The sequence below is a fragment of the Buteo buteo genome, chromosome 5, assembly GCF_964188355.1.
Source record: "Buteo buteo chromosome 5, bButBut1.hap1.1, whole genome shotgun sequence".
NCBI lineage: Eukaryota > Metazoa > Chordata > Aves > Accipitriformes > Accipitridae > Buteo > Buteo buteo.
In genome coordinates, this window is record NC_134175.1 from 45,847,067 (window position 1) to 45,866,183 (window position 19,117).

Below are 19,117 nucleotides of genomic sequence, written 5' to 3' on the forward strand. Positions count from 1 at the left end.
CTGGAAGAAAACTGTACGGGAGACGAGAGCTGGGGGGGGGGGGGGGGCGGCTCCCCCCTCCCTCCCCCAGCACCATGTGATGCCGGCGGAGCGGAGCGGGGCGGGGATCCCCGCCACCCGCCCCGCGCGTCGCCTCGCCGGGCGCGCTTCGGCGATGGGGATAGAGAAAGTTCAGCGAGGGAGATAGACGCCCCCCCCCCCCCGCTCCTGCCCCCGCAAGCAGAGCCCGGAGCCCGGCCCGCACCCCCCGCTCGGCGGCCGGCTCGCACGGCGCGGCGGGCTCCCGCGACCCCCCGCCCGCCGGGGCGGCTCGCTCACCCCTCCGAGGGGGCGGCTGCCGGGGGGAGGGGGGCACGGGCAGCTCGCCCCGTGCGGCGGCTCGCCACGACCCCCTCCGCTTCCCCGCCCGCCCGAAGCCCACAGGTGGCGGCCGGAGCGCGCCGGTGGGGGAGTTACACGCCGGGGCCCCCCAAAAGCGGAACGGCCCCGCTGCGAGGCGTCGCTCGTCTCCCCGAAACGCGCCGCGAAGCCCACCTTCCCCGCGAGGGACTGAGGGAAGGCGCGGCCCCTCACTCTGACGGCCGCCTGGAAGGGAATGCAAGCGTCAAGGAAGGGGGCGGGGGGGGGGAACGGGCGCGAGTGTCCGCGCAGGTGTCGGCGCGGCAATCCCTCGCCTCCTCGGCGGACACTCGCCAGGGCTGGGGAGGGGAGCGGAGGAGGGAGGTCGGCACCTCGCTGCCGGCGGGCGGGCGGGCGGGCGGCGGTTCCGGAGCCGGCCGCGGCAGCCCCCACCCGGGGCGCGTTGACGCCTCACCGGCGGCGGGGCGGGGCGGGCAGAGCTGAGGCGGCGGCAGCCGTTGGCGGGGGCTGAGCAGGCTGGCGCGGCGCGAGCGGCGCGGAGCCGTTGGCGGGGCGCGCGGAGGCGGTGGCGGCCGTTGGTGGTGCTGGGGGTGGGGGTGGGGGGCTGCGGGCTGAGGCGGCGCGAGGCGTTGGCGGGGCGGGCCGGGGCGGCGCGAGGCGGCGGCGGTCAGGGCTGAGGCGGCGCGAGCCGTCGGGGGTCCGGCGGGGGGGGGTGGGGGTGATGAGGCCCCCGTGCTGCGGCCCGATCGTCGCCGTCAGGGTGTTTTCCGCCCCGTTTTAAGCCAGCCCGAGGGGTCGAGTCGTTCCCGCGTAACCCCCGGTAACGCCGTACTTCTGTTGGCCCGTTTCACCGCCTCACCAGCAAGTGAAGAGTCGGAATCGCGCTTAAATGGCTGTTCGGTCGCCGTGTGGCGAATCCCTCCCAACGCCCGAATCCTGCCTGCGGGTGCGGTGTCCCCGCAGCCCGGGGTGCGCAGCGAGCCGGGTGCCTTCGCTGCCCGGCGCTGGTCCCCGTCCCCGGCAGCTTCTTGGTCGGCTGTACCGGCTGCGCTCGCCTGAGGCTCGGGGGTGTCACACCAAGCCCTTCCAAAAACCCCTCTTCAGGCACAACGTTTGCAAGAGAAGTTTTATTTACGAAAGGTGTTTCAATGAAAATTTCTTAAAAGTCGAAAAAGACGATGCGAGTTTACGGCGGAAAATATAACAAATTGCACAAAATATTAACACTGATCTTACAATATTTCAAAGATTAACAGGCATGTGCTAAAGAAACTGTAGAGTCTAGAAATATCCCAAATATATCTAGTTTACAGATTGCTGTACAAAAAGCAGTTATAAATACTTCACATCTAGAAAAAATACACAGAACCTTTGAAATAGACTTTCCCTTACATATAAACAACCTTTGTAGAAAAAACAAAAACACCCAATAAAAACAGGCCAATCCTCCCGCTCCTAGATATGTCCGAACTAGGACTGGTTAGCACCATCTTCTTTAAGCGTGTCACAAACAGGAGCTGAGTTTTGATTTTTAAAAATCATCTTAGCGTTTACAATTCAATTAAGACCAAACGGGGACTACAAAAGGTAACACGAAATGGTACATTCATAGTTTGATAGGAAATGAGTGCAGAGGAAGAGGAAGCAGAGGAACTCTGTTGCTGTCAGAAGTAAAGGGCGGTTTGTGTAGTAGTTCTCATTCCTACAAGACTGCCGTTTGTGCCAGCAGTAAATTACTTTGACCCGATCTTTCACACAGTTATGCAGATGATTGATGAAGTCCATACCAGCAGTATCAGGCCTTTTAATCTGTTCCGTTTTCTTGCCATGTCAAAAGTCAAACCCCTTTCGAAGTAAGACACCTGTTGTGAAGTTGTAATAGCTGAAATGCACGTTTCCCTAGAACACCTGTATGGAATTGCACTAAAAATACAATGTTTTGTAAAAGGGAGTCCAGGAAAGTTTATTACAGACAATTTGGCAGGCTCAGGTTTATGGTAACGCAGTGTTTCTACATACAGTTTTAAGACTAGAACAATTATAAATCTTTTTTAAAAAAATCTACTAACTTTTCTTGTTAATATTAACATCAATTTCTTTAAGTTAGTAATCTGCTATTACAGGAGCATAGCACCAATTTAATATTTATTGCTGTCATTTATCCCTACAAATATATTTTCCCAAGATATTTACAACTGTACAAGTATTCACAAAAGTGCAAAATTAAGACTTTATTCTGTGTAACCGTTCGTTGTCTTCAGTGTTGAGTCTCACGCACTGCGATGACAGCCGTCTTGCCGTTCTTATTGCTGTGGGGTGAAAAGTCAGAACACCCTGCTGTGAGTACAGCGGTCTGCAGTGAGAATTTTCAACAACCGTCTCTTCTCCCACCTCGCTCCCCACTCGCCTTCAGCTCCGTTACGTGCTGTAGTCACAGCCCACTGGAAAGGGTCTCTATACCTCGTTCGAGCCTTGACTGGCGCAAGAGGAGAAGCTATCGTACAGAGAATCGCTCAAGGATTCCAAATTGTCCACGTCGTGCCTACCCGAGCTATTTAAGGAAGCTGCTTCTTTCTTTCCATTTTCTTCCTTTTGTCCTTCAACCTTGTTCAGGCAGTTCTTATCTTTTTCTAATAAAAGTACGTTATTGCTGTTAAATTTATTGAGAGACTCCAGGGAAATTTTAGATAATCTATTCTGGGAATCTTCTTTTGTTTCTTCAGTTTGCTTCAATTTCTGTAATAAGTGGGGGAAATATTAGAAACATATTTCTTATAAAGTTATCCTACTGTACACCATTAATTACCGTCTTTCCAAAGTTCACAGGGTTAAAGGAAATAGATGCTTAAACATCTCTTATCATTAAATAGAACATTAATATACATTTTAGGATAAATCATAACTTTAATGATTCTGCTGAGACAAACAGGACTCCATTTGCAAAACAGTTAAGTGCTGTTAACGTTGTAAGTAGCAGATCCTCGGTATCCATGTGTTAAGCATCTCCAGCATCTTCACAGTAATTTACATCTTCTCCTTTAAGAATACTTTGGGGGCTACATTTAAATGGGTATTTGTTTAAGTAGAGTTTGGGGTCTGCTAAAAAAAAAAGGAGCCTAGACCTGTTCAGAAGAGAAAACAGCATTTTCCATAAATTACTGACGCAAATGAAACTTGCTAGAGAATAACCTCACATTTTGCATGTGTAAGCCTATTGATTTGCACAGACCCAAACCCTCTCTAATAGACAAGAAAGCAACAAGACAGGAAATTATACTGAACTGGGCCAATCCCCACAGACGAGAATCAATCAGATATCGGCCAGGCCTACTCGGAGAAGTGTTGTAATTCTGCGGGAACACTGGACGATGTATTAGCACATTATATTAAAAATGCACAGTAGGATTATACAAGAGTAATTTTATCCCTTTGTTAGCTACTGGTATTTTCAATCAGAGATCTGACCAAGGAATAGTTAGGGAACTGCGTAGGGAGCAGTTCAATAAAAATGACCTGCCGTTCATACACAGGGTGTTTCAAAACCTGTGTAACTAACTCCTCTTACAGATAACATCATCACAGAAATATAACATTCAACATTTTATAGGACTCTCAGAGAGGCAAGATGCAAGAATTCTGAGATATGCTGTCAGAGTGCAAGCCATTCCTCATTTTTGGTATTACCATCAGATAGCGAAGCCTGAATCAGTAAATTACTGTCAATCCAAGACATCAATATTTTGGTTTAGATAGAAAATGAAATGGTACTTTAAGCACATTGAAAATATAGCATGGCCAGATAGATGTATGGATGATGTGGGTCATTACGTAGGCAGTTTTAAACGGTCATTAGAATTCTTTGAAGAATTCAAGTTTCAAGTAAGTCAAATGTTGTGCATGCTGCACTGCTTATCCTTGGAAATCTTGGGCAAGAGGAAGACAAATTGTTACATAGTTCACTTGCTTGTTTTTATGGCTAGTTAGGTAAAAATCGAAATGCCAGTCCAATGACTGTTTATGTTGTGATCTTGTCATATTTCATAAGCTAACAATGCCTGGATTAGGTTAGTGTTTTAATCAAATGTTTCAAACAAACTTACGCAAAGCAACAGGAGATGCTAAAGTCTTAGTAAATGAAAATTTTCTGTTTGGTTCATTAATTAATCTTCAGTCTAAAAGGTTTTAGGGGATGTTATGTTAGATTCTGATTTTAGATGACAGTTAAGGTCTTCAAAATCTGTAACTACAATGTTTTCTGAAATAGAGGAATATAACCCTTGGTAACAGGAACAAACACACATTTAGGACCCTTCAATAGAAATTCTCCTCAATTTCAGCTTAAAATGTTCTTCCCTTTGCCCTCATTTAAAATGTTACACACTATCACTGAAACAATTGTTTCACTTCTCTGTAGGCCAGATGAGAAAATTCTCGGACATGGCATCAATAACATACATATTAGCATTTTCTGCTCTTCAGAGTACTAAACCTAAAATACCTTATTATTTGACAGACTAAATGATTTTTCTCTGTGTATATTTTTCCCACTTCGCAGCTTTTCTTTAGATAAATTGAATGTGGCTACTTGGCACAGACTTGTGTCTGCAAGAAGTCAATACTGGTGTTAGTAAGGTCTATGATAAAACTTTTATTGATTCAAATGGAGCCAATTTCAACTCTCGGGTAGGAGGAGCAGAGACACCTGGAGTATTTGCTGCACGGAGCAGTCCAGATGAAGTATCAAAGTAAGAGGAGGATCTTTGGCTGGCTGAAGGATAGAGTTAAACCACAGGACAGACTGGAGTGAATTCAGTGGTATATTCTGCATATATGTAGTATCAATAATTTATTATACCCTACAAGCACAACCTAGACTACAATCCTACTTTAATCACACCCTAGTTTCTCATTTAATATAAGGCTAACAGTTTATACAATACATTAGAGAAACTGCAGGGAACAAAAGTATTCTCTACAAATTTTAAGCAAAATCGTTGAATCGAATGAAACTGGAAGTGAACTTAAGTGAAGCTCATCAGTGAAACCCACTGGCAAAAGATACACAGAGTAGTGAACGGTACCTCTACAATACATCAAGAATTAAAAGAAAAACTAATCCTAAAAGTTGCTGTAGCAAAATTTATTACTAAAATAGAGACAGAATTCAGAAATAAGTTACGGATATTTTTTGGACATACAGTTGTCCTTTTCAGATGTCTTAATGCCCAGTTACATCCTTCTGCAAAAAAAAAAAATTTTTTCCTTTCTTTTACACATTACTGCAATAGTATGCAAATATGCAAAGGCAATGCTCATGTGATGTGGAAAGTAATACTTTGCGTTTTTTTCTTCTGATGTAGGTGCAATCTCTTTGGCTACAATACACTGGTTTAGGCCACCTATTGCTTATTTTATAATCAGCTAAGAACGCGGGGTCATCTGGATGGGACTTTTGGTAGGGAATAATACTCTGGAACTGTACTCAGATATCAGATGTACAATATGATTGTATCTCACGATTTTATTAGTACAGCTGCACTTAAATCTGTTAAATTTTCTGTTAAATGGAATAAAAATATATTTGTAGTTAGACAGCTAAAATGTGATATTCCAGTCCTTGACACATAGAGGAAAACTCATTCACAGCCTGAGCTCCGTGAGCAAAAATAAAGAAAACTTTAAGCAGAGATATTAATGTAAGAATCTGCATAATCAAAAAATCATTTTCTCCCACAGTAACAAAATTATGTACATTCCTAGAGTTGAAAATCACTGATAATTTCTTTAAACTTGGTGTGCCAGAACAAATGTTACCCCAAGTTCTTTAAGAATTTTTTCTCTAGTTACTATAGATACATTTTGGAAAAAATTACCAAAGAGTATTATTTAGATTCATCCTTAATTAAGTTTCTTATTTTTCATGTCAGTCACAACAGCTGCTAGATGAATCAAAAGGCAAAACCAAAGCAACTATTATTAGAATTTGTTTGATAAATTGCATATGTGGTTAAGTAGTGGCTTTGGTTTTGTTCATGTAGATTTGTTACTGACTTCAGCAGACTCATAGATGTAACAAAGAACAAGGGTTAGCCCAAAGATGTTAGTATTGTGCACTTTAAAGTAATTAGTTCATTAATGCATTTGAGAGTCACACTAATGTGAATGAGTAGCTTTTCCTGCAGATAGGAACATTTGGTGGCAGATCAGATGTGTTTTGTATCCACGAGAATTGGATGAGGTTCGGTAATAGTGTAGAGAGCACCTCACCTCTAAGTCATGGGTTCCAATGAAATCTTTCCTGTATTAGTAGTGCCCTTCTGCATAATTAACAGGTGGTTTTATCACCACATGAAGAACAAGGACTGGGTGATTTTATTCAGTGTTGCTAGAAGAGCTAAGATGGGACCAACAGTATGTGCTTCCTCTCACACAGGATTCTTCTCAGAAGTCATACTTGAAGCCATTTCAGCCTGAAGGTGTTGACTTTGCTGCTGACTATTCTGCATCTGTTCTACAAATAAACAAGGAGTCTGCTGCATTCGGGGTGGTCACTATATGCTTTCCTAAGTATTAAGGGAAAAGATAAAAACATGTAGTCACAGATTTGGGTCTAAGCAAAATAAAAAAAAGGCTCAGTGCAGAAAAGGACTGTGATTTTCACAGTGCCTCTGTAAAAGCACTGGCCCATCATCCTAAAGCAGATCAATGGATAGCTTGTTTTACTTATACTAACTCTACTTTTGGTATAGAAAATCCATACTGGTATAGCCTTAGGGCATGGGGAGCATTTGTTGTTCGACTCTGTGTAAGTGGAGAGCTTCCCACCACTGGAATTTCTTAGCTAGTCAGTATGGGGTGCTTTATACCACCTGAGAGCAGTGACTACTTGTCAGAAGAGGAGAAACTCTAGGTGACGTAATACAGACATTCATCACAAGTCACGTCACTTTAAAATAAACTCATGAGTCATAAATCAGAGTAATGTTTCCTTGTTGGCAACATCCTAAAGGGAATAACTAAACCCATTAGTGATATAATAAAATCTGGCATGTCACTTCAAGCACAGCAAATTAGGAAAACAAAACTAGCCTGCAGTTACACTGATACATTATAAATAGGTGTTACTTCTACATTAATACATCACATTAGATTTTTTTCAGACTTTAAAAATGAGAGGTTACATGTGGGTAGAATGCATTTTCAGTGCTGTGTGATCAAGGACTAGCCACAACTGTAGCTGTTCTGAATGGCACAAAGGCTCTGCAGGTCTAACAGGAAGGAGCGGGGAAGGAGGGGCTGGTTCACAGGTACAAAGGACCCCACAGCTGGCATGCAGGACGGAATGCAACAGCAAGTCCATTTCTTCTACGTGGTAACACGCAGAAGCTCTGATGGCCTAAAGGTCAGGCTACGCTTATAAGGCATGCCAGAGCCCAGAATTAGCAACGAACCATTCTGCAGGATATTTTCCAGCTGTCTAAGTTTAGTTAACCAGCACTTTAAAGGGCTCAGAATCAGTTACACACAAGAATAAAATGAACTTTATTTATGTCTCTCATGCACTGGGCAATTTAGTTTTTAGATTAACACAAAAGCAAGAAGGGCATTGCTTCAAGTGAAGTATAACTGCAGAACACTATTGGGTAAAAACAACTAAATTGCTATGAGAATTAAATATAGATCAACAAAATCAATACTTAATTGTATAACTCAAGGTCTTTCATTTCAGATCTGATCTCTAATAGGAGATACAAAGTATGTTCACTTTTTATTTTTTTAGTTATTATTTAAAACTTTATTGTGAAGGAAAACAATTTTCTAGATTTTTACCTTTTTAAAAATTGTTAATTACTTTGTCTGTATGTGTTCAAGGTAAACTTGATCCCACAATGCCGCTTTTTCTTATTTTAAATTCAGTGTTTTACCAATTTAGATATCCTCTAGTCCTACAATTGCTTTGTATTTATGACACAAGGGGCCTAAGTGGGATATGCAGTTGCAGCATTACAGAGGTTGCTCACATATAACCTGTTTAGTAGGACATTTTTAATATGTTCACAGCTTCTGGTAAAATAGGTGTGTTGAGATACAGAGCAGTATTCTGATCAAAGATATACTAGTGTAATCAGAAGTAACTTCTCACTGAATTCAGTGGTGTTACACAACCAGTTTGCAGCTGAGAGGTGTAACGTGAAAAGGGTTGGTTTTGAACTACCAGGTAACAGCTTTCATCAGCTAGCCAGGACAGAATGCAATGGTAGACTCTCTGTGGAATGTGAACAATCTCCAGATCTCATTTAACATCAGGTGGACAGGTAACACTCTGCACTGAAAATAGCTGTACAGTCACAGCCAGGAAACTACAAAGGTGAAAGCTGTAACTGCATGACCTCTGCTGTATTACAGCTGAGCTAAAAATGTGATGTTTGAACTTCTTTCTCTTTAAAGCATAACCTTAAATAATAAGATAAGCCTTGCTCTCCCTTGTATATTGTCAGAAGCTTTCATCTGTTTTCTGGACTGACAGTAAAATAATTTTTGAAATAATGAATCACTTTTCTTTTTTCTACTTGAGCAGAAATCCCATGATTATTTGCTGTAGCAGAAAATGACATTCTCGAAGATACACCATCAGATTTTCAAGATAAACAATAAGTGCCAGTTTCTTTTCTTGGGAAAAAATGCATTGATATGAAGTATTTTTAAGTTCATTAGTCTGTTCAGCAGTTTATAGGAAAGCCATATATACATAGGTACGTAACATCCAATTATGGCATTATGGGTAATACAACAATGACAACAGAACCAAAGCTTGCCTACTGTGTTTAAGAGTGTAACAATCTGCAAATAGATTTTAGTATCACAAGGACAGCATTTCTGATGATCCTGAATTGTAAGTAAATTACCTTAGAGGAAATAAAGCTGATTAGCATGAACTGTGTATGATTCATAACTGCAGATCTGGACAAAGCAGCTATCACTTAACAAATAGGTGACTGAGGAGTTGAGACTTAACGTTGTCTATTCTTGCATGGTTTAGGAGATAAAAGATAGTTTAGTGAATTGAGCCTTATGCTTTCAAAAGCATAATTTTCATAAAATGATGAGATGTCTAGGTACATTCAGCACTCTAATGCCAAGAATATCATCCTCATAATTTACAATTTGACCTGATTAGGTATCTACCAATCCTCTTTGAATTTTTGCGTAATTTAATAAACCAGAATTTTCAGGTCCCAGTTTCCAGGTCAGGTAAATCTAGCTTTTTACCTTCTGCTTAGTTACGAACTGGATGCCACAAATGTCGTTTTCCCATAGCACCTCAGAATGGCCACTGGCTGCATCAACTGTGCATGGACAAAATGTATTTAAAATGGAATAAGAAAATGTAATTCTAAGTGGCAACACCTTGGAAAATGGTCACAATGCAGATCCTCAGTCAAGTGTGTTGAGGGGATTTATTACAAGGAAAAGCAATTAAACACAAGTACTTTCTCCAGAAGGTAAAGCAGGGCCTCACTCTGTTCACATTGGTAGAATCACCGATTTTGCTTCTCACAGAGGGAATCTACCCAATAAAAACAATGGTTACTGCCATCAGAGGCTCATCACAAGGCATTAAGGAAGAAATATTCACAGTGAGAAAGGAAGCTGATACTCAGTTTTTGAATGTGATAGACTGAAAATGAACAAGGCATGCATAGGATACACTTTACTTTTCAGAGATCCTTTTAGCTTTACTTGTAGAGGGACTTAAATAACAAAATTGTTCTGATTTTCTAGTGATGGGAAAAAAATCACAGTGAAAAAAATTCATACTGAAAGATAAGATTGCTGACAAAGTTCTTGAACTCGACAACCATTTGAAGTTCAATACTATTCTTTGACGGAATTTTGTTGAGGTTTATGTTGCCAGTGATAACTTACTGAATGGTACTGGAACTATGCAGTCCTAAGTAACTTCACCGTTTCAGTCTTCATCAGACTGTGTTTCACCACACAGCATTTACGTATACAGAGGTTTGTCCTACTGAATGAAAGTTGTCCTTACCTTGATGAAAGTATGGCTGATTGTTTCAATGAAGAAGGGGCTTTATAAAAAAGAGGCTACAACTGTATCCTAGATTAGAGGTTTCGAAGTGGTTTTTTTAATTTTTTTGAATTGGGATACTTAACTCAGAACTGAATCAAGAAGGGGAAAAAAGTATAGTTCAAGAAAGATTTTTTAAATCTAATACAAAATGTGGCTCTTAAAGAGACAGATTCTATCCCACATTTGACCATAGCAAAAAATTCCTTTCAAATTCAGTAAATGCAGGATCATACTCATACAACATACAATCTCACTGACATTTTCAGTAATCGGGGTAATTTTTTCGGTATGGCTGAACTATTCTCAGACTACTGTTCCTTAGTATTAGCTGTGCTCTTACCTGTCTTCAACTTCCACCTTCGGCTTTTTTCAACAAGACTATTTATTTTGGTAATTACAGAGACACTTATCCTCTCGCTCTCTAGTGATGTCTGAGTTCCTGGCCTATAACGTCTGTATGTCAGTCACCCAGCATACTGATGGAAAACGGAACTGCACTTCAGGAATGTACTGCAAATGGTAATTGGTAGTGGGTAATGATTTTCCACACTGGTAATTCTCTCTTTTGAGTATGGGACTAGCTTCACTTCAGGTTAGCCTGTGACTATCCAAGGTACATCAGCTGAACTAAAGGCAAAAAGACAGAACCAGCAGATAGAGAAGGAGCAATGTTATGTGACAGCATCAAGAGCAAATCAGCAGTATGAAGAAACCATGCAGAAATAATTCTCCCAGCTATGAAAACTGGCTTGTTGTACGCACTAAGAGGGCTACGCTGTCTGCACGGGAGTTCAAAGAGTATGAATCTCTGCTGGAAGACCTGCAGAGGAAAGAAAGGGAATGTCCCGTCTTAGAAGTTTTAAAGATGATTCATAGAGGTCATTTGAACAAAGGAGAGAGCTCCACAGCAAAGTTTTCTCATTTTTAGCCTCTGAGGAGGACAGTTGGGAAGAGACAAACAATCTTTCCAGACCCATCAGTCCACCTCTCCGTGACTGCACATTTAGCCGCTGTGGAGGTAGCCTCCATGTTGGTGTACACAGTGCCCACGCATCAGAACGACACCTCTTCCAAGCTCTCACCAAGCAGAAATACAGAGGTGATAATTTTCACATTTGGAAGCAGGATTGCCTTTATTCTTAAAAAATTCTGAATTAGCGTGCTTAAACCCCACCCCAGCAAAACAGTTTATTTTAGGAGCCTCAAATCGTCATTTTCCTTTCCACTCCAGTTCTTAATCAACTATCTACATATCCCATTTTTCTTACCTTTAATGAATCTAACCAAAAAACAATGCCCTTTAGGTGTGCCCTCCTCTGTAAGGATATGGATACCACCTTCCCTAAGGGAGGGCTAGGGGATGCGGCTACGCAATTTTGCCACATGTGGCATGGGTTAAGTGCTCCTGGAGGCAGCAGAGGAAGAGGCTGTAGCCCAGGCTGCCTTCCCAGTAAACCTGCTGCAGCCTGAACTATGTGCATACTGCTTTCTGACCCTGTGCAATGAGACTACTCAAGTTCCTTTGTAATCAGAGAAAACTGGGACAGGGTAGATGCAAACAATGATGCTGGTTACATGACTGCACTTGCCACCTCTTCAGCTGACATTATGATCTGCACAATTTTCAATAATGATTCAAGCAAAACATGAATTGCAGAATGGAAACCTATGTTTAAGTTCATCTGCCATCAAATCCTACATAACAGTACAGTTATTTACACGTACTTTCTAAATTTATGCAAACAATTTATCTTTGCTGTAGGGCAGAATATTTTGAGGGACAGAGGCACAACATGCACAAAAATCTGAGCAAGAGTTTCAGATACAAGCTGCGGAACCAAATTAAAGTAGAAGGATAAATCCTCTCTTCCAATTTTTAGTTCATTTCAGTACACCAAGTTGTATCAATAAAGAGCCCATAGTATAAGTCAGCTAGAAAATAAATGCTATGAAGGATGTTCCATTTTATGTCGTTTGAATTTGATTAGTGATTAGTCTTGGCGGTTAAACCACATGGGAACAGTAATCAAGGTTTCTCTACTGCGGTTCTGTAGCAACTGGAAAACACTGTTGGCTCATGTCCTATACCATGATGGGATATTAACCTAAAATCTAATTAATCTATGAATGAATTACGGTTCTAGAAACATACTATATTAAAATCAATTTTAAGTGAGTTCCTAACAGAAGATAAGATGAAGAAAAAGCTGTAAAATTACCAGAGGTTGATAAATTCTGTTTACTATGACTGATGATTTTTATGGAGGATAATTTTACAATCCATCAAACTTTTGTCAGTTCAAGAATCATGCTGCCAAACGTATGCAGTAAATTAATTTTTAAATTTACATATTTATTAAAAATCTTATTGAAAACAGCAGGAAGTAAGCCTTGTTTGAATAATAAAATAACTTGTTATTCTACTGGAAAGAAAACAAAAAACCCCAACCAACCTTCTATTAAGATGATTTTATAGTAAGGCAATAATTATAAACAGCTACATGAATTAGTTAACCAAACAATGTATTAAATAGCCAACCCCAAATTAATCACGAATTAAAAAAAACTGTTGGAAGATAATCAAGTAAGAAATGTAATTTAAAAGCTGAGAAATTCATGGCTGAGTTTCAGATGTGCTTGAGGACATGTTTGTTAACTCAGGCCCATTGGCAGGAGCTCCCAGATTTCCTGTGAAAGCATGGGGAGCTGCAGGTGTCTGCCTGCATGGCTTCCGCACTCAAGGTGCTGAAGAGGAAAGGAGTGTTTGCAATCTTCTTGTGCATGTGGCCACACGAACGTGCCCAGATGTGCTGCTGGCTCAGGAAATCATTCTGTGACCCAAGCCTATGTTTATTCTCACAGGACAGAAGTCCACTGTAAGAAGGTGTTACAGCTGCATCCTGGGTGCCTCCCGCTAAAAGCTGAGGAACCACAGAAACATCAGCTGAACAAGGGAATAAACAGAGACAACAAAGGAGCAAAGACCACAGCACGTGGTAGGATGCGGCATAACCCGTGAGGGGAGTAAGAACTACTTCCCCACCATTTACACAAGGAAGGATGAAGAAGCGTGCCAAAATGGTGGAACACACCGCGATAGGATCTGAGGCAAGTAAGGCACCTCAGAGACCAGCCGAGCAGAGTTCTTGGCTCTGTCTACCTGCAAGGCCTCATTTCAATGTCACCCATCAGTTATGTTACAAAGGTTTTCTGCTTCACCTTCAACGAAGTACTCCATTGCTGTGATTCCTGTGCTGTCCATATCCCACAGACATGCTCCTGGTATCAAAAGAGCACTGGAGCCAGGTGTCATGTCCTCTTTGTGTCCTTCTCTGGTCTCACCTCCACAATTGCTGCATTTTTCTATGACCACTATCACCGCTGGGGCCAGCCATTCCCACTCGTAAAATACCTACTTTGTGTATACAAAATAAATAAGCCATCCTGCCTGCCTCCATCAGAAACGAGACTTGTGCAACGATAACAATTGTGCTTCCTTGCTCAGCCCTCTCACTTGTCTCCTGAGAGGTGGCGGTCAAGGAACAGGCCTTCGCATTTGATTTATGGATTATGGAGTACCTGGTGTATGTTCAAATACTGCCGCATGCCTGGTACCTGAGAGAATCTGTGTCATTTGGGGCGTCTGCCATGGTTACCAGGAGAAAGCACTATGTCTGTGCTCATGGTGACAACTCCGAGAACAGAAACAGGCTACGATTAGATTTAATAATTTAGCCAGTGGACTAAAATATATCTTGATGGAAAAAATATAGATTGTAACTAATCTCATGTTTTCCAGACAACTCAAGGATACAGTCCTGGGCTGTGACTCAGTAACCATGTGGATTAATCGAAAAGGAAATGAGAGAGACAGGGCTACCTGCAGGGAATAGGCAATTCACGTCATAAATGCAGATTGTAGATGATATTCCTTTGCCCAGCTCTAAAGGATGATAAAAAGAAACATTGCAAATTAAGCAGAATAATGCTGGGCACCAAGACGACCACTGCTGGAGATGCAGATGGAAGTTCCTACAGCCAGGAGATTTATGAAGTTCAACTTGCCTCCTCACAAAATTAAAGCAGTGATATACTTTTTGATTAATACACATATAATTTAGCTGTGATCCAAGGGGAATTTTAGTTAATTTATGGGTTTAGATTTGTTTGCTTCATCTTTTCGACCCAAGTACATCTGTTTCTGGTCATGAGAACCTCTATCCTACTTTGTGGTTCAGCCAGGCATACAAAAGGTCTCTCACTTGGATCTGCTAAGAAACATTAGTGGTTGCAAACCCTCTGTGAGGGGCACAGCCTTGAAACAGAGAGGAGTCAAGGACAAATGTGCTGGACAGACCTTTGCCTTTCCACCTTTGCCTTCCCTGGATACCAGCAAGGTTCAGATTAAGCAGCTAACAGGATCTAAAAGGCTGGTAAACATTTGTGCTGAGTCCACCTGGGCTGTAAAGGGCCCCTCTTAGAATGTGAGGTGTTATTTTGACAAGGCTTTGGAGGCTTTTTCAGAGAAAGGAAGCGCAGTGAAAATATATATTGGAAATCCCAGTTCTGTGGGGTCTGACCCTCCTATCTGGCTGTGAGAAAATCTTTGTTGGGAATGATCAAAGAAGGAATTTGGTGTGAGGAACCAGGACAGGCTCCTGTTCCCACAGTGGGCTTCCTGCAGTGACAGAATAATGTAGTATTTTTTGTATTGATTTTTGCTACAATTTGTGTATAAATAAAGAAACGTGTACGTGAAGTGATAGCCAGCTGCATGAATGGATTTGTTGGACAAATGCTTTAGAAGATTTATTGACCTTAGCAATACAGAAGTGTTACTGCAGTATTAATGCTGCAAACGGTCGTGAGATACTGGTAATATAGAATATGTTCCTACGCCTAAAATAAAGATTATAATATTGTTAATATAATAGGCCACTAGGAGGACTAAAATACAACTGGAATTCATGCAGACACACTGTAGAGCTAAAATGCACTCATTTTTTGAATGACCAAAGACGATACAAACAGGAAATTTGGATAAAAATACAGAATAAAGCAGTTCCCAGGCCCTACTAGCAAATGAATAATTTGAAGAGTGTTGCTGAAAATGAACACGCATTTGATATTTATTGGTATACAAAAAAAAATAATCTTTAAAGTGTTGATTTCTTTGATATTTTAGATTATTCAGGATTCAAATACTTGTAAGAATGGAATAAAAATTTCCTCCATGCGCAGATGCTGTTAGGAGCCCTGCATGGACAGCAGGACTGCTGAAGGCGGTATAGTTCTGCTCATGCAAAACTCTGCAGGATCAGGGTGTGAATTCGCTTCTGACATTCTGAAAATTCCTCAGCAGAGGGGCGATGTGTTTGTGGTTAGCCCTTGTAATGCAAGATCCCATCTTGAGTAAGAATGCTTGATGAGAATATTAAGTGATAATGATTATTTGCTTAGCACTGCTATGGGGCCTTCAAAGCCCTCAAAGCAGCCTGCTAACAGTACTGGATTAAATTCCAAATGCAGCTGGAAGGTATTATTTTATTCTTTATTTAAAAATGGGGAATTTAATAGCAAGGGAGTTTTAGCAATTTGGACAGTCAGCCAGAACATCACCCTGATCTCCACAGTCCTGCACTCTTAACTGCTAAGCTTTTTGTCACTGTTTGAGTATTTCTTTCTTTGCAGGCAAAAAATTCTCCATGGGAAGACAGAGGCCTGTATCGTTCTCACTAGAGAGCATCTGAAATGCTCTTCAACATACAAGACCTGGCATTTTATCCAGTGTATGTGGTAGTTAATCAAATGTTTTGCACTGACTTCAGTAGACTTTGGATCAGACTCTTGATGCATTAGAGAGATAAATTATTTAACTTACTGAGTTCCCCTAGAAACAAAATATTGAGCTGCAAACAAAGCTAACAAACACCAAATGGGATACCATCTGCTGCAATGAACAGAACATGACCAGTTTCCCCCATGCTTGAGATTCTTCCAAATACAATCTGAAATAGGTTTGTTAAACTCCCAACTGTCTCACAAAATTGGCTTAGCACAGGTTAGCAAATGCTAATGCCACCAGCAACAGCAAGCCAGACTCTGATATATCAATTGGAACTGTCTACGATTTTATTTCTGTTGGACTGCCCTGTGTAAAAGCTCAGGAGTTTTCTGCTATCCAGAGCCTATGGAGCCTATGGAGATGTTTCTGTTCACACCCTGTGTCCTAGCACCTGTGGACACCGAGTAGTTTCTGTCTCTGAGTAAATATGAATGGTAATTACCTATATAATGATGTTTTCATAAATCTGGGTTCTTCTATCCTTTGACATCCAGACGCCATGCCTTACAACCTTCTGGAAGAACAGGATATGGAGGCAAAAGAAGCTCTATCTCCCACAGGAATGGAAGGAGATGCCTGAAATCCCAAGTCCAGAGCATTCCCTACTTGGTATTGGAGTTTTTTGGCTGTGGTGGAGAGCATGTGGGTTCCCACTTTCACAGGGACAGAAGGACACTGCTGAGCTAAATGGAATGCATGTGGCAGTAGTGGGTGCCATCAATATTAGCCCCCTTTCCACTTAGAAAACATACAAATTGAGCAACCGAGTAGTTTTTGTGTAACGTGAGGAAAAAAACCCAAGTGTATTTGCCTTGTGGAACAAGACAAGAAGATAAATGTCTTCATACCTCGATTTCCTACATAGCCAGACATTTCATCTTCTAGTATAACCGCTATAAGTGATGAAACTACCATGAACAAACAGCACCTCCAAAGACTATTCAGTCTTTAGCAGTTAAGCAGAAAAGCTACAGCTCTCCACATTATGCAGCTCTTTTAGATGGTGACTGCTGTTTTTTGGCTTGCTCTGCTGTCTCCGTTTTCACCACTGTGCTGCTAATGATGTCATAATACAGAATCCATGTTTTTACAATGGATTTTATTTATAGAAATGCTGTATTATAAATGTTGAACTCTCTGGTACCCTGGCTTATTATAGTGGTTCTCAGAAGCATGAAAAGAAAGGATAGTGTTCCAATAATAGTAATAATAAAAATATTCTGTAAAATGATACAGATGAAAGTTTTAGCAGTTTCCGTTTTCTCATACACTAATGTTACGGAAAATGCAGTAAGAAATGGGTTTAAAAATATGAACAGTTTCATTATGATATGATCTTAACTGTAACATTGTAGCACCAGATTAAAAAATACACAGTATTTGGCCTTCCTTTTAACTCAGGGGAAAATGTCTGCTGATGTTCCATGACATTGCCCAGAGAGCCAATGTACAGAAGTAGGATGCTACAGATTGAAATTCTGCCAGATAGAGGAAGAATATCTAAACCAATTTTCGAGCACGTATATAAACACCATGATTTTCACAGGATCCAAATACGTGAATCTGTCAGAGACATGAGCAAAAGCTCCAGATTTCTAGCACCTTTGAAAACTGGGCAGCTGAAGTGTCTAAATATGAATTTAGGCATAGCCATTAGGAAATGAAGCTTGAAAAAACTGGCCCATATTTTTACTGATTAGGGGCCACAAACGACTCTCCAGTTAGGCTATGCAGGGCAAAATAATTCTTGCAACAGTGTTCAGGAAGTGTGTGCTGGCTGCTTAGCTAATTCTGTTCCTCAGTTTCAGGCATTGTCTGAAAAGCTCTTACATTCCAAATCTGCTTTGCATCTTAGTACACGTGTTACCAATGTTTCCCCATCTGGTAACTTTTCTGCAGATACAGTGTCTTGGTGCAGCTCAGGCACTCCTGTTATAAGAAATATCATAGACTATTACTGCATGATTAACATTTTTATTTTATAATCCTCAGCAATATAATATATTCATATTTAATTTCTTCATTCCCACCCACTTCTACTTTACTCTTCATCCATCCAAATCCATCTGAGGTCTTGTTTTATGGTATGCTTTACAGAGCGTACAATAACCCATAGGATATGTGCATATGTAATAGGATGTCAGAAAAATCACTTTTAAACGTTTGACTGGCAATTATTCAGATAATTCTTCAAATAATCACTTGGGGTTGTATTTGCTGAGAATAACACTAGAGTAGTTAAGGCAAGTTCTTAAGGCTACAGCTTTTTATAGTATGTAAAAGTTTTATTGGCCTCTACTAAGGATCAGGCAAAGAATGGAGTAATCCAGAGAGGGCGACCCTAACGGGAGTGGAGCTATAGGGATGTGTCTCAGTTGTTGATGGATTGATGGGCAGTTGAGGTTGGGGGGACTGTGACATGTGCTATGAAAACCTGTATCATTCTTCTTAGCCTTTGTGAAAGATAATTAGACATTTAAATTACACAGGTATATCTTACAAACTTCCCTGTGTCACTTATTGCTAATCAGTCTGCTAAATCCCATGGTTTTTTCTCCTACCAAATACAAATATTGTTTTCCATTAAAATAATATGGATGCTGCACAAGGCTTGGAATTCATGTACCAGGGCCTAAAAATACAGTAAGAAAATATTTCACTTTGGGACTTGCTATGACGTAGAGTGTTCAAGTTTGCAAAAAATATTTAACCAATATTTTTCTTAAGGATTTAGACAATCTGTGTGTCATATTGCACAAAATCCAGTATAACTTCTCATTTAAATAAAAGGTAAATCACTTTGGGGAGATGAAAACAGC

At 41.1% G+C, this 19,117-nt stretch overlaps 1 protein-coding gene across 6 annotated transcripts in view; it reads right to left on the reverse strand.

Annotated features, from left to right (window-relative positions):
• Window positions 1-1,480: 1,480 nt before the first annotated feature.
• NCKAP5 (NCK associated protein 5) overlaps window positions 1,481-19,117 on the reverse strand; it is a 394,562-nt gene continuing 376,925 nt past the window's right edge. For all 6 annotated transcript variants that reach the window (XM_075028890.1, XM_075028892.1, XM_075028891.1 and 3 more), the window contains one exon: window positions 1,481-3,096. In XM_075028890.1, the coding sequence (XP_074884991.1) occupies window positions 2,815-3,096 (282 nt within the window). In that variant the 3' untranslated portion in view covers window positions 1,481-2,814. The remainder of the gene's footprint in view (window positions 3,097-19,117) is intronic.